The 15,230-nt window shown below is 40.9% G+C and overlaps 1 protein-coding gene across 3 annotated transcripts in view; it reads left to right on the plus strand.

Moving 5' to 3' along the window:
• Nucleotides 1-838: 838 nt before the first annotated feature.
• LOC135219686 (uncharacterized) overlaps nucleotides 839-15,230 on the plus strand; it is a 205,169-nt gene continuing 190,777 nt past the window's right edge. Inside the window, exon 1 of one of the 3 annotated variants that reach the window (XM_064256639.1) lies at nucleotides 839-1,060. In XM_064256639.1, the coding sequence (XP_064112709.1) occupies nucleotides 1,007-1,060 (54 nt within the window). In that variant the 5' untranslated portion in view covers nucleotides 839-1,006. Of the gene's footprint in view, nucleotides 1,061-1,742; nucleotides 1,873-15,230 lie in introns of those variants that run through there. The other 2 variants (XM_064256641.1, XM_064256640.1) reach the window with 2 other exon arrangements.

Consider the following 15,230-nt stretch of genomic DNA (forward strand, 5'->3'; position numbering starts at 1 on the left):
TCGAAAGAATTTGCATTCAGTGGGCTACTGGCGTGAATCAGGCCTCGCAACTATTGTAAAGTTTCACCCTAAAATTAAATAATTACCATACTAAGAACGAATAGCCCATTCAAAATTCTGAACGTGCACATTATTTAAGATGTTCACGAACTCAGCGGCCTACTGCCATAAATGGTGACGGGAACAAGTTCCTTGCACAAATGGTACAGTTCATTAATCCTTTTCAAAAACAGTGACTGCTCCCGAACAATCAAACTCTTCTCCCATTGTTGATCCCATACTTTAAGAACTATTTAGACGATTAGTATGGGATTCATAGTCACTAATAACCACAAAATATAAACTACACTTCAAGCTAGGACGGTTCGGAGTCTTAACACTTGAATAGATTGCTAGTATTTGCTACGTCATTGTCTAGAGTCAAGTCAACGACTATGCTGTGAACTACCATGAGACAATGAAGCATTCTAAAAGACCCCAGCCTGAACCTTTGTAAACTTTCTATTCATTATAAATGACAGCAGTTATTTTAAATCAACGTATAAAGACCGTATGCTATTTTCAGCATGTTTATGGCTATTGCATGCAGGATTAGATTATATTGAAAGGTAATTAAAAATAAACAAGAAATCACTCACCGGAAACTCACCAATGTGTGTTGATAAACACTTCAATTAATTTTTTTCTGTTTCCTTTATGCCAAAGGGTTTTTTAAAATAGAATAGTTTCAAGAAAAACTTAATGATCCATAAGGGGAGTATGTTTAGTTTCAGTATCATGTTACTACCTACATAATTTGGATTGTCGTCCTGGAATCGTTTGGGTTCCAAACTTCCAACCTATGGTTCCAACGGGCTAACGAGCCGAGTTTCATTCCATCGCGAAGGAACTTTTTCACTTTACCGATCTCCGGTTAAGTCGTCGGGTTTCCATGGTGTGATGTTAAACCTGGAAGAAAGTCCAACAGGTTGCTGAATTATATTAGTGTTTACATATTCATTTCAAGATGAAATTTCGTCGTAGCAGATGTTGGTACTTTTTACTTGCATCTCTATTATCAGTAAGTTGACTTCAGTTAAACGTTTTATTTATTTGTATTGTTATGCATATTATATTAGGTTACAACTGGCGGCAAGGAGCTACTAACTGTGTAGCCATTGCAAGTTCTACCCATGTTATGGAATAACACTGGTAGCCGGCCCTATTTACAAGGCAATTAGTCCCAGGAAATAAATTTGCCATCTAATTTTGCAGAAAAAATGGTGCAATCAATTAACACATGAAACCATAGGCAATTTTTCGAGCTTTATACCAAATTTTCCCGGTTTCTGCCATTTGCCAATTATTTGTGGTCCTATATTTGGTATTTCTGTACAAGCATTCCGCATCGTTCGTCCCCGCGAATACGAAAGCCACCAGGAATTGGGATGTCAAATGTATTTCGCTGTGTTTAGTACGAGCCCCTGGGTGTTAATTACAGTCGTCCGAATAAATATTACTAAACATTCTTGTTCAGGAGGTAAAACTGCATAGAAAATCCGCAACTGCCATAGTCTAGGCTGCCGCGGAATACTAATAGTAGTACTTATAGATCTACCTTGATACTACTTTGATTAACCGATACTAGCCTAGGTATAAACACTAGTAATGCACTCTCAAAACAAAGAGGCCTTGAGAGGGTGATTTCTAACTCTGGCAAAGAGCAAGAAAACACAAAATAGTAGAAAGAAAAACATGGTAATCTGATCTCACCTGATCGTCTCGTAATTTTTATAACTGCCCCAACTATTTTAATTTCGACATAGGCTAAGTTGTCTCGTTAAAGGTTTGAAGGGGTGGTTTACAGAAAACAGGACCAGGCAACCTCAGAACGTAAGTTTATTCCATTATTTCCGATGTTTAGTGTTACGTGAAGGGGTCCGGGAGGGGCGAATCCCCCCTACGCTAGGTTACGACACCTAGTCCTAACTAAAGTTACAAAGCTAGGATCTGGTTTGGTCAAGACATGACATTCTAGGAAAGTTTAGTTTGTTTTCATCTTCAAACATGTTTCTTGATCTACAATTGCCCCAGCTTAAGAGTTGCACATATTAGGTCTATGTTCATATATTACTACCTAAAATCAGTTCAAAGATATGGTCAATACGGATGTCAGCTAACCTAGGATAGTTTGCAGAATGATATGACTAACCTGACTACCTCCAAATGAAAGCTAATTCCATTGTCTCTGATGTAGTGATACTTGAGGGTAGTCCAGGATAGGGGCAACCCCCCCCCTCTCCCCAGCCAAGTCGGGGCACACCACCCTGAGAGAGGTTAGTTAGTTACGGTCAGGGCAGGTCTGGACCTGACATTCTAGGAAAGGTTAGGTTTATGTCTGTGGGAACCTGTCCTGTCATCCTAAGCTCGCCCCTTAACCTAACCTATCCTAGGGTGTATTGCCCGACTTGGTCAGGGGGTCTTTGCCCCTGAGGGCTTCTTACCCAAACATGACACTACACAACAGAACTTGTACATATCATTGCACTATTGCCAGTTATATCTGGCAGAACTGGGTGGTTATGGTCATTCACCTAATGACAGAAATTGGGATAACTGCAGAGTACTGTTGCCAACCTGAATATTTACCACCTTGTGTGCATGGTTTAATTTTTTTTTTTTTTTTCTCTCTCTCTCTCTTTTTCTCTTAAGTGGACGGTAGTAAGATATGCTGCGCCAGTTTTTGTGTAAACTGGCAATTACCCAATAAGAGACGCATGGTAGCATTCTACTGTTTTACTATGTAGCCTATTAATTTGTACTACTTTGGGGAACTAGACTTTTAAGAGGGAAAAGAAAAAAATATTTTAGATTGCAGAGACTCATCCTAATCTAACTTAGGGTACCATGGCATGCCTTACTGGAGAGCCTAACTGAACCCAGTAACTTTACCTTGATCACCTTAAATAACAGAGTAACCATATTTGACTGCATACATACCATGGTAAGTGAATAAAACTTCCAGCCAGTTCAAAATGCTACAATTACACAATTTAAACAATTTTTTCCACTCTACTACTCCTTGTCCAATCCTGCTCATGACCACAACAAGCAAACCATAAACAACCTTATGTTATCACCACTGACTCGTCACTCTTGCCACACCATGTTGCTTCATTCCTGTCTCCCATGTGTTTTAATAAAGTAATTGCATTCTTTATACATTTAATAAATGTATAATGCCTAATATACCTACTTCAACCTAGCCCTGAAAATGAAAGAATAATAATTGTTATAAATTAACAGATATTTACTTACCTCTGCCCTCCCCTCCAACCTCTTCTTATCCTAATCCCCTCTTAATCTCTAATATTCTCCAATTCTCTCCCTTCTTTGCAACTTCTGATATTTTCCCCAGAAACTCCTACTTTAATCATTACATCAGCTATTTGAAACCTTTCCTTTTATCCATCTCGCCTCCTTTATTTCTCCTGATTCTATTGTTTCTATTATTGCTACAATATCAATTTTTAATCTCTTACTATTTACTGTTGTACTTTATTTAATTGATGTCATTAGTGTTTTACTATCAGTTTTAAACCATGCTTCTAATTTTCTCTAGCCTGTCTCTTCCAACAAATGTTCGAAATACTAGTCCTTCAATGGCCTCCTCCACACTTAGAGGTTCTGCGTCAGTGGTGGATTTTGCTACTTTGGATTTTCTGGATTTCCACCATATGGGGTTTGTCCTCTTAACATCTGTCAAGGATATCGTATATCCAATTTTGTAAAGAAACACCATCTTTCAATATTCTCTAATGAAGTATCTGCATAGGCTTCATAAATCTTTTCTTCAAACTCACTTATCACTTCTCCCATCATGTTCTTAGTTTTTCTCACCATTTTAATCAGCTTTTCCATATTTTGAGTGGTTCCTTCTATAAAAGCTTTATATACATAATTCACAAACATTGTATGCTATTTCTGACCTGGTATTTAGTGATGCCCGGTTCAACTGTCCTACCACTGCCGCCGCCTCTTTCTTTCCCACTGTTATCCCTACATTAAGAGGCTGGTTGCTTGATGCACTTTCTCAACTTCCTTCTATCAAAGGCATCATCCTCCAAACCTCTTCTCTCCATATCCTCCTCCACTTTATCTCACCATCTAATTCTGTCTCCATCTCACTCTTCTTACTCTTAACACGTTCTTCCCAAGCCCTCTTTACTCCCTCCTCATCATCCATCCTTAACACATGCCCATACCATCTCAGTTGTGACACTCTTTATCACCTCTGTAATCTTGACCACGCCTGCACTTCTTATTTCATCATCTTTCAAGCAGTGATATTCCCATAATCCACCTCGGTATTCTTATCTCTGTTCTCTCAATCTTTACTTCCTCTTTTCTTCTTAGAGCTCGTGTTTCCACTCGATACTTTAACTCTGGTCTTATCACTATGTTATAGATCTTGACTTTTTGCTTGATTGGCATTTTATCACATACTACTCCAGTGACATCTCTCTTCTTAATCCATGTCGCTTTTATCCTACTGTCAACTTCAGCATCACATCCTCCCTCTTGGCCTAAAGTAGATCCTAAATATTTTAACTTTTCTGCCTATTTTATAATTGAGCCTCCTCTTCCATGTAGTACTATTTGTTTTTATCTTCCCCTTCTGCTCACCAAAACCTCTTGTTTTATTCACATTCACTTTTCAGCCACCCTGCTCTAATGACTCCTACCACTCTCCAGTCCCTCTTTGTGGCTCTTCCTCATCCTCAGTAGTAATCACCAGATCAACGGTGTACAATAATTCCCACAGCACTTCACTCTTGATCTCTTCACTCAACACATCCATGACCAGCAGAAATTAAAATGGGCGCAATGCTGACCACTGGTGTAATCCAACACTAACTTCAAAGTTTTCTATTTCCCCAACTGCTGTTTTTACTTTTGTGCTCGTTCTTTGATATTCATCTCGATCAGCCTACCAACTTCTCTGGGAATTTCCTCTTTCTCAAACATCAAATCATCACTTCTCTTTGGATTCTACCTTATGCTTTCTCTAGGTCTATAAATGCTCAATAAAGCTTCTGGTTTCCCTCTAGCCTCTTTTCCTGTAGCTGTTTTACTGTGAAGATGGCATCCACCATCCCTCATCCTCTTATGAATCCATACTGCTGTTTCCCGATCATTACAATCTCTAAATTTCTCATCCATTATCATCTCTAAAATTTTCAATCCATGCGCTGTTTGTTTAATTCTCCTGTAGTTACCACAGTCCATGACATCTCCTTTCTACTTTTATATATATATACTATTAGACTCTCCTCCCAGTCCTTTGGCATTTCTTCCTCTTCCCACATAGCTTTTAATAAATCCATTATCCATTTCTTCCCCTCTGTGTTTTGTTGATTGTGGCTAATTAGCTAGTTAGCATTTCTTCAATTTTTGTGGCTTTCATACCATCATGTCTGACTAGGTTAATGAAGCAATTATATGATTCATGCTCTTAAGTGCATTAAATGTAGGGGCAGCATTCGTAAGTCTATATGCGAGGAATGTAGGGATTGGAGTGAGCAGCAATGGAAAGTTTTTGTCTCTCTGATAAAGTTATCAAGGATAGGAAGAGGAAGGCAGCTCTTAGAGCTAAAAATAAAGCTATTGTACCCTCTTCTGCCTCTCCTATTAAAACACTTTTTCTTATTTCTCCCCCCTCTTCCTCAGACTTTGTCTCTGATCTTGAGTACTCCTTCCATTGCTCTTTTAATTCCTTTACCAGCTTCCCACGGAGTTTCTTGTGATGCCATTGCCAGCCTTAATAAATTTGAGAAAAAGTGTTATTTGTTAGCTAACTATGTGATACAATTATCATTATCTGTGAAGTCTTTCATTGAAAAGACTAATAGTGATGTGAAAAGTGTAAGTGTAGTGCAGTTCGAGGGGATGGCTGTTTGTCCCGACAGTTCTCCTAGATGAAAGTCCCTGTCCTGCTCCCCTGCCTTGGGGAGAAGACATAGCGGTGGTCTGAGGGAGACTGTTGGGGATTGCCCACTAGCAGTCGCTTCCTCTGTCGATCCTGCAGTGTGCCAGCAGGATGTAACTAAACACCATTGGAAAGGAGTTTTATTTGGTGCTAGGTTACCGAAGGATTCAAGAGATTCTTCACCTGTAGGACATTGTACGTAATTGGACTAATTCTTCAGCTTCACTGCCTTTGAAGAGACGTTTGACGGAAGAGGTCCTCTCCCCGCCTCCTGTTTAGAGGACCAGGGAAGTGGATATTGGTCAACGCCCCTCTTGCAGCATCACTACATGGACTTTGCCTTATAGTTGAAAGTCAGCAGTGGAATTCTCTGACTTGTTTGAAGAGCGTCGTGTGTTGACTCAGTCGAAGCGTTCCACTCATTTGCATACTGTGAGTTCTGCTTCAACTTCTTGTTCAGAACATTCTTCGACAGATGTGAAGCCTTCTGTGTCGAATGTGTTGACACTCATGACTCCAACTGCTTCGACTTCGACTCAAGATGACTCAAATTTGGACCTGCTTTGTCATCACTTGGAGGATTTAATGAGTTGGATGAAAGGGAACCAGCAAGGGCCTAAGAGTATGGAGCCTTCTTTCTCCTGTTTCATCAGATGATGAAGAACAAGATGCGATGCTGATGCTATCGTACCTCAGATTATTTGAGTCCGCTGTGTTACCATCTTGACACTTTCCTGGATTGTACTTTGTCGCAGCAGCTCCCAGGTCTCCTGCTTGATTTTCTTGATGAGAAGGAAACATTTGGAGCCTCTTCTTCCAAAGCTAATGCTTTCTAAGGCTTCTAAGAGATCTCTTTGTGATGTTGAGGACTGATTAGCAATCAAGAGTTAGGGAAAGCCACATTCGCCTTCCCTCCATCAAAACACATTAAGAAGTTTAGGTTCTACATTACTGGAGAAACTTCTATGGGAGTATCTGCCTCCTCCCAGGGGAACTTATTTGATAGACTTTAACCACAGGTCAGCCTTTTCAGCAGAAAAAGTTTACTTTTTGTCTCCTGAGGTGGACTAATTGGTCAAGAATATCTTCAAGGTCCTGGAGGTAATAGCTTTCTTGATTGGACGATTGGAGCGCTTGCTACAAAGATGGAGGACTGCCCTGCTCTTCCAGAGGACATAGCTTCAGATTGGTTCTGTGCACTGTTCTGCACCGACAAGTCTATTCCAGATGCCTCTGATGAGCTTGCCTCTCTTTTTGCTTTTGGCACCTTGAAGAAAAGAGAGCTCTGGTGTTCTTTTCTCACTAAGGAGTTGCCTCGTCTCAGAAGTCTTGAATTGCTGTTTTCTCCTCTCGACAAGAACCACTTTTTCCTGGATAAAACAGTGTGTAGGATTCTCTCCACTTTGTAACATCTCCTAAGTCTAGCTCACTTTTGCAGCAGCAACCCTTTCAAGGGGGTAAATCCAGACGTTTCGTTAGGATTTGTTCGAATTTGCGAGCCCCGACCAAGACTTGTACAAAATCCGCTTCCAAATCAACTTCCAAGTGATCCTATAAGCCTGCATTCTCTGGTAGGTGCTGGATTGAGCCTCTTGTGGAAGGAGTGGTGTCTCGGAGGGCCAAACTCATGGGTAATCCAGGTTCTTCGTTTTGGTTACCTCATTCCTTGTCCCAATGTTCCCTTTGCATTATCTGCTTCTCTCCAGGTGCGGAGAGGTAGAGGCTCTTGTCCAGAAGGCGGCGGTGGAAGTGTTTGACAGATGGTCCCCCAGGGTTCTACAAACGTCTGTTTGTAGTCCCCAAGTCATCGGGGCTGGAGGCCCATATTGGATGTAAGCGCTCTGAACTTTTTTGTGTAGGAAACAAAGTCCAACATGGAAATGACTTGTTCGGTTCTAGTGTCTCTTTGCCAGACGAATGGATAGTCTCCCTGGACATGCAGGGTGCATATTTCCACATACCTATTCATCAGGATTCAAGGAAATATCTTCGGTTAGTTTTCATGGGCAGAACTTCCCAGTTTCGAGCTCTTTGTTTTGGTCTCTTGACTGTGCAGCAAGTGTTTACGTGAGTGCTGACACCTCTAGGGAAGTGGCCACATCTTCTAGGCATCAGAGTGTCACTTAACCTGGATGACTGGCTTCTCTGCTCCTTTTTTGGAGAGCCAGTGCATGAAGGATCTCAAGAGGACACTTTTTGTTAACTCATTCGCTAGGGATTCTTGTAAACATGGAGAAATCCCAACTGATACCGACTCGGAGCATCCTCTATTTGGGGATGACTCCGAATACTCTAGTTTTTTTGGCTTTTCTCTCCCCAAAGAGAGTCTAGTCTTGTCTCCAGGTGGTACAAGAATTCCTGCACCACAAGTCCTGCTCCACACTTCGATGGACAAGTCTGCTAGGCACATTTGCTTCAGTGGAACAATTTGTCAGACTCTGGAGGCTACACATGAGACTGCTTCAATTCTTCTTGAAGGTGTCATGGTGTTGGAAGTCCCAACCAGACTCGACAGTATTCAATATCACGGATGGAATCAAGGGCTTTCAAGACCAAGACTTAGAGGGCCTTTCTCTTCGTCTGCTCCACCCAACCCTTCAGTTCTACTCGGACACGTCCAACGTAGGTTGGTGACCCCTATTGGGAGAGAAGAAAACCTCAGGAAAATGGTCAGAGTCTTTTATTCCTTCACATAAATGTGAAGGAATTGTTAGCAATTCTACCATGTTGTCCTACATAAGTAAACTAGGGGGAACACCCTTTACAACATGGCAAAAGATCTGCAGCTGTGGGCAGAGAAGTATCAAGTCTCCCAGATCCCTCGCTTTGTCTAAGGGAAAATGAATGTGATGGTGGACAAGCTAAGTCGAGGTCACCAAGTGCTGCCATTGGCGTGGACTCTCAATGCCAAGGTTTGCTCAGACCTGTGGAAACTTGTGAAGGCCAGCAATAGATCTGTTTGCCACTTCAAAAAACAACCATCTTCCACTTTTCTCCTCACCAGTCCCGGACCCTCTGGCATGGTCCGTCGACGCAATGTTGCTAGATTGATCAGGACTGGATGCATATGCTTTCCCCCGTTCAGCCTGATAAGGCAGGTATTGAAAAAAAGTTTTGTTTCACCAAAACTTCTTGCTTACCCTCATAGCTCCATTCTGTCCAAGGAAGAAGTGGTTCCCAGATCTCCTTGGCTTACATGAAGACTTCCCTAGACTGCTGCCATTAAAAAAGTTTCTATTCAAACCACTACACTTCGCATGATTCCACCAAGGTCTGTCCGCTCTGGCCCTGACAGGCTTCAGACTGTCGGGAGCCTCGCCAGAGTGAAAGGGTTTTCAAAGCAAGCTGCAGAAGCTATTGCAAACTGCAGAAGAGCTTCTTCTAGTAGACTCTACCAGTCTAAATGGGGAGTCTAGAAGATGGTGTAGACTAACTAAAGACTTCCCTAGACTGCTGCCATTAAAGAAGTCTCAATTCAAACAACCACACTTCGCATGATTCCACCAAGGTCTGTCCGCTCTGGCCCTGACAGGCTTCAGACTGTCGGGAGCCTCATCAGAGCGAAAGGGTTTTCAAAGCAAGCTGCAGAAGCTATTGCAAACTGCAGAAGAGCTTCTTCTAATAGACTTTACCAGTCTAAATGGGGAGTCTAGAAGATGGTGTAAACTAACTAAAGTCTCTTCTTCTGAGATGTCTGTGAGTGACATGGTGAACTTCCTTCTATTTTTAAGATGTTTGGCTCTTTCGAAAATTGGAGGATGTAGAGCGATGCTTGCTTCAGTATTCAAACTTAGAGGAATAGATCTGTCCTCGAATAGTGACCTTTCTGGTCTGATTAAATCTGTCCAAGGCTCTTCCAAGTGTCTGAAGGATTCGGTGGAATGGAATCTCGACATTGTCCTGAAGTGGCTTTCTAGTCCATCCTTTGAACCCTTGCATTCATTGTTTTTGAGAAGCTTAACCAAGAAGACTATTTTTGGTAGCATTGTGTCTGCAAGACATTGAGCTACACACTATGGATAAAAAGGTGGGCTTTTCACAAGGCGACGCGGTTTGCTCCATGTCGCTTAGCTTTCTCACTGAGAACGAGAATCCATCTAATCCATGGCCACGCTCTTTCATTTTCAAGAACTTGACAGATATACTAGGCCCAGAGGAAGAGGAAAGGCTCTTATACCCTGTCCGGGCGCTAAGATGTTACCTCCACAGAACAGAGAAAATAGAGGACAGTCTTCCCATTTGTGGTGCTCGGTTAAAAATCCCTTTCGTATTCTCTCAAAAAATGCTATCTCCTTTTTGAGATACTTAATTATTGAGGCTCATTCTCAAGCTAAAGATATGGATTTCCCCTTACTGAAAGTCAAGGCGCAGAAGTCTTGAGTGGTAGCAACTTCCCTTGCATTCCGTCACAACTTATTGCTTTTTGGTATCCTTCAAAATGCTTTTTGGAGGTCTAAATCTGTTTTTGCTTTACATTACTTGAAAGAGATTGTAATTCTCTCGGTCCTCTATCGGTAGTTGGCATGGTGTTAGGAGAAACGACATAAGGGGTTGGTCCCCCTCTGTTTTATTTGCCTTTTATCAAGGTAGTTGAGTTAAGAGAAGTCTGGGGTTACTATGTACCAGGAGTACTCACCACTTGATTGTTTCTTAGTACAGGGGGTAAAGATTTTTATTTGGTGTAGGTGACAGTTTTTGGTTATTGTTTTCTTCCTTGTATGTTATATCTGAATGTGCAGTACTGTAGTAGATGCTTTTTAGAATCACTGCAAGAGAATGATAAAGCACGCCAACTGATGATGTACTACACTGAGGAGAAGCTTAGTAGAAGAAAGAAAGATAAAGCTGTGGAAAGAATGAAGATTGTAATAAATGGAATCTTGCTTCCACTTCCAAATTTAATGATTGCATTCAATTCAGTGTTTTGGTTTGTTGCATTCAATTCAGTGTTTTGGTTTGTCTGCAAAATAGCATGTGTGTTTGCCCATAGCCTATAGTACTAGTTTGGTTTCAGCTGATCATGCAGAAGTCTTGGAAGTGTGGACCATGGATTATAGGGAAGCTTCTTTCCATTTTGGAGTCAACCTTGGTCCCTGGCTCAGTGATCAGTGCTACCAAGTCTAAATGTTTGTGTCCGTGGTCCCAAGGAACAATCAGGAAGAGTTGGAATGGCACTTACAAAGAGGTAGTTGGTTTCATTTGAGAGAGTAACAATCTTTCAGGTCCTCAACAAAGCATACCCTAAAGTCCACTCCCGAGGTTAGAGAGTTATTTAACCAAAGGTTTGATCTGTGGTTCAGATATCCATCAGATCAAGTGAGCTACAGGTTAATTTCTCAGGCTTTGGACTGATGAACAACCTCCTCCTTTGAGAGAGTTTAACAAGAAGGTACCTCCTTAGCTATTGAATTAGGACCATGGAGTCATCTGCTGTAGTTTCTTTCCAGGCTGTGGTTTAACCTTAAGTTGAACATGCTTATTGATTTTGCTGTCATTGCAGGCTTTCTGCTGTTGAAAGGGCAAAGTTCCAGATGATGATGGTGTTGGGAGGAAAGGAGTTGACTTGCATCTTGGGTCTAAGTGTAACCTATGGGCAAGTTTTGCTCCAAGAAGTAGCTTTGTTTATGCTCTTCTAAGTTTTGGTTGAGAGTAATCATCATATTCTGAACAGATTGGTCTTTGGTCCTGTTTGTTTGTATTGAGTAAAGTTAAGGTAACAAGTAAAGTCATTCAGATAGCTAAGACATGTCAGTCCACAATGCAAGGACAATGTTGCCTAGCCTTCAGTGGTGGCCAATGTGTTCTTTGTCTGGTACTTGAAAGGCTCGGACCACCTTGAAACCACAAAAATTATCCTTGGGAAAGATCCAGAAGTCTTTCTGCCCCTGTTGTGCTGTACACGTCTCCATGTGTCTATATAGAGAATGGCCTTCATTTGCACATCAACAAATGGACCCTAGGGGGATAGAACCATCAGTATACTTCATGCACCTGTAGGCATTACTTTAGGTTATTTGCAGTGTCCCTTCAGCCCCCAGCTGCAACTCCTTTCATTCCTTTCACAGAACAGAATCATCCCTGTGTTCATATGAGTGGAAAGGCTTTGTAAATTTTGGCAAACACCAGTATTAACCTGTTTGCTTCAAAGCTCCTCTTGTTTACCCCTCTCATTTCAAACTTGTAGGCTGTGCTGAAGGATGTCTTCCACCACCCCTTGGGCATCCAGGATGTCTGTGCTTTTCCTCCTTGCAGCCAGATTTCCCAAGTGATTAATAGTTTGTTACTCTAGGTTGTGGATAATCCTTATAGCTCCTTGTTTGAACTATGCCAAGTGGCTTGGTTGAGATGCCCAGTGTTTCCAGCTATACCCATTCTTCTCTCTTGACTCCCCATTTTGAAGTAACACAACAGGTTTCAGGCCCGCAGCCTTAACAATTACAGCTTTTCAAGCAGTTGCTACAAGAATGCAGTTATTTTCACAGGGCTACTTGGTAATGTCCAGTTGCCTCTGCTCAGCCTAGCTAGTGTGTCCTGGGGAAGTGGACCAGCCTCTCTGATTTGTCTCTCAGAGGTCTGTCTTTAGTTGAAGCCACTTCTCGGTAGATCATGAACGTAACTCATCCACTTTCACAGCATATACTTCTCTCAATCTCTGTGGTTAAGTGTATTGCTTTGCCAGGAGCCAAGTCTTCCATATGAAGGGCTTGGATCTCTCCTTGAAAGAATTGTCCTTGCTCCTACTATGAGATTCAGGGCCTCTGTAACACGGTTTTTTCGCAATAACTTTTTATCTATGCATTTCATAGATATAACGCTTATTCAGAATACATATTATATCTACACATAAATATTCTGCATTACGTAGGTTGAATAAATTTGGTGCTTATAATGTAAAAGTGACTTTTTTTGAAGACTGGCCAACTTACTCAGAGAAAAGGTTTCGAACGCACTCGTTACATAACTTATGACTGCATTTCTTCCCTCTTTCTCGATGGATGATTGGCTATATGTAACAAAGGCTAAACCTCTGGCAACAATGACATACAAATTTAAATACAAGCAAAGCAGTACACCTTTATGAACTCTGGAACCTCTCCACTGATAATTGTCATAATGAACAAACCAACAAAATATGTTAATAAATACAAAAACACTTCGATTATTAGTCTAACTCCCAAAATAGGTTTCTTAAGAAATTACAGTCTACTTTATAGGTCACAATCAGATTGACAAGATGTAGGGAATAGTTGGTAATTTTCAAAAATATAGTAGACAAGCTTGATTTGATAACTCCTATATCCAATGTCAAGCAATTTTTATTTATTGGCTATCTACCTATTTACTGAAAAAAAAATAGCTGGTACCGTATATTGGCTTTAAACCTTCACCAATAATTATCGTCAGAATGGTAACTTCATGAGGCTCCGCCCACTTTCGCCTCGTTATAATTCAGGATAACACTGAAGGCTACCATGGGCATTGTTGGATTAGAAAATTTAACTTCTGGCTATAAAAACTAATTTCTCGAGTACTAGTTGTAAGAAGTGCTAAATGATCCTCAAGGATCCCAGCAGTTGGCCTAAATGTTTAATTCATGTATATTACTGCTATACTGTTGCGGCACTACTGCTACAGTAGTATTACTACGCTAGCACTGATACCCCACCCACATCTATGTATCGTTCCGCCATTCATAAAGTCTTTGGGTTTCAGAGCCGATGGAGTTTCTGTCTGGTGGATGGGCGGGGCAACATTTCGTCAAAAGGTGTTCACCTTGCTTACGTAATGAATGTTTTTCGACTCTTGGCTCGTAATCATTGGCCATGGCGTTGGCTAGATCATTTTTACTCTATAAAAATTTAGACTATCGGGTTTAGGCTATTGATAATGCTGACAAAATTTTGTGTGGTTGTAAAATATACATATGTCAACTTTCAGCTACATTCGATGCTTTGACAAGGAGCAAAGTCCAAAAAACCATGTTACAGAGACCCTGAATCTCACAGTAGTAGCTTAGAACAATCTTTCCCACCTTTTGGCTTTTACCTGTGTCCTAACTCGTGTTAGAGCCCTTGAGGTAGGCTTTGGTCGAGATCTCTCATGCAGTACAGTTTTTTTAGCTAGCCTTAATATTGTTGAAGCATGTTGACAAGTTGCATGGCCTTTGGTATCCATGTTCAGCTCAGCACTCTGATGGCTGGAAATCCCTCTTGTTCTCATTGTTCCAGAATGAGTTTGTGGTGAAAGCTCAGAACTCACGTCTAATGAAAGATTCAAATAGTTTCTGGGACATTGTAAGGGAGGAGCCAAAGAAGATGTTTCTGTCATTGATGTAAGCCTTGCCCTACTATCTAGGGAGAACCTGACTTCATAAGGTAGTGTGTTGGCACCTTCTAGTACATACTACCAGCCCCAAGGTGGTATCCAAGAACACCTAAATTTTGTTGGTTTTGTAGTGATTAGATGAACATAGAATATTGGGTCTTCCTTTTTGGGAGACTGGTTCTCCAGTCAACATAGGAGCTCAGAAAGCCGAGGGGCATTGGCCCTTTCCCAGTCTTTCAGGGTAACTATTTGAGTTCACAGATAATGAGGGCAGGTGTTTAGTAGCACCAGACCATAGGGAAGTTGCTCACGTGTCCTTGGACCCATACTTTAGGACCAATGGTGGCTGCTTAGCAGGTTATGTAGTCTTAGGTTCCTCTTAGACAACAGCATAAGGCTGGAGGTTAGATAATTGTCTGGTTTCTCCCCCCCCTTTGTCCTTTTTTCCCTCCTCAGATTCGTCGATGGTATTGGCCATTCGGTTAAGTTTTCCTGTTACTTTATATTATGTGTAAAATAATGTGACAAGCTTGCATTTTAATTTTATAAGATTAATTTTAGCTATGGACATTGTTGAATCCTTCAGTTTTGACACTTGACCTTATAAAAACTGATTGCCATTAATTTAACTTTGGAAACACTCATATTACTCTTTTTCAACAGTTTTTAACTTCCTTCATCTTTATTATTTAGGTAGCTGTTGTTAGTGGCATAATCCTCTATTTAGACAAAAAATAATTAAAGAACCTTTATCACCAGTCAATGTTTAGTTTTTGTATTTTCTTGGTTTATTTTTTAATTTTATTTTATTGTAGTGACTATCAGTCATATTTAAATCCTTGGGAAGAAATATTTGAAAGATGTGTCTTGCCCATGTTATATAAGGTGCATTTTAGTTTACCTAGGTATATTTTCAGTTATCAACAGCTGCACCCAA

The sequence above is a fragment of the Macrobrachium nipponense genome, chromosome 1, assembly GCF_015104395.2.
Source record: "Macrobrachium nipponense isolate FS-2020 chromosome 1, ASM1510439v2, whole genome shotgun sequence".
Taxonomy (NCBI): domain Eukaryota; kingdom Metazoa; phylum Arthropoda; class Malacostraca; order Decapoda; family Palaemonidae; genus Macrobrachium; species Macrobrachium nipponense.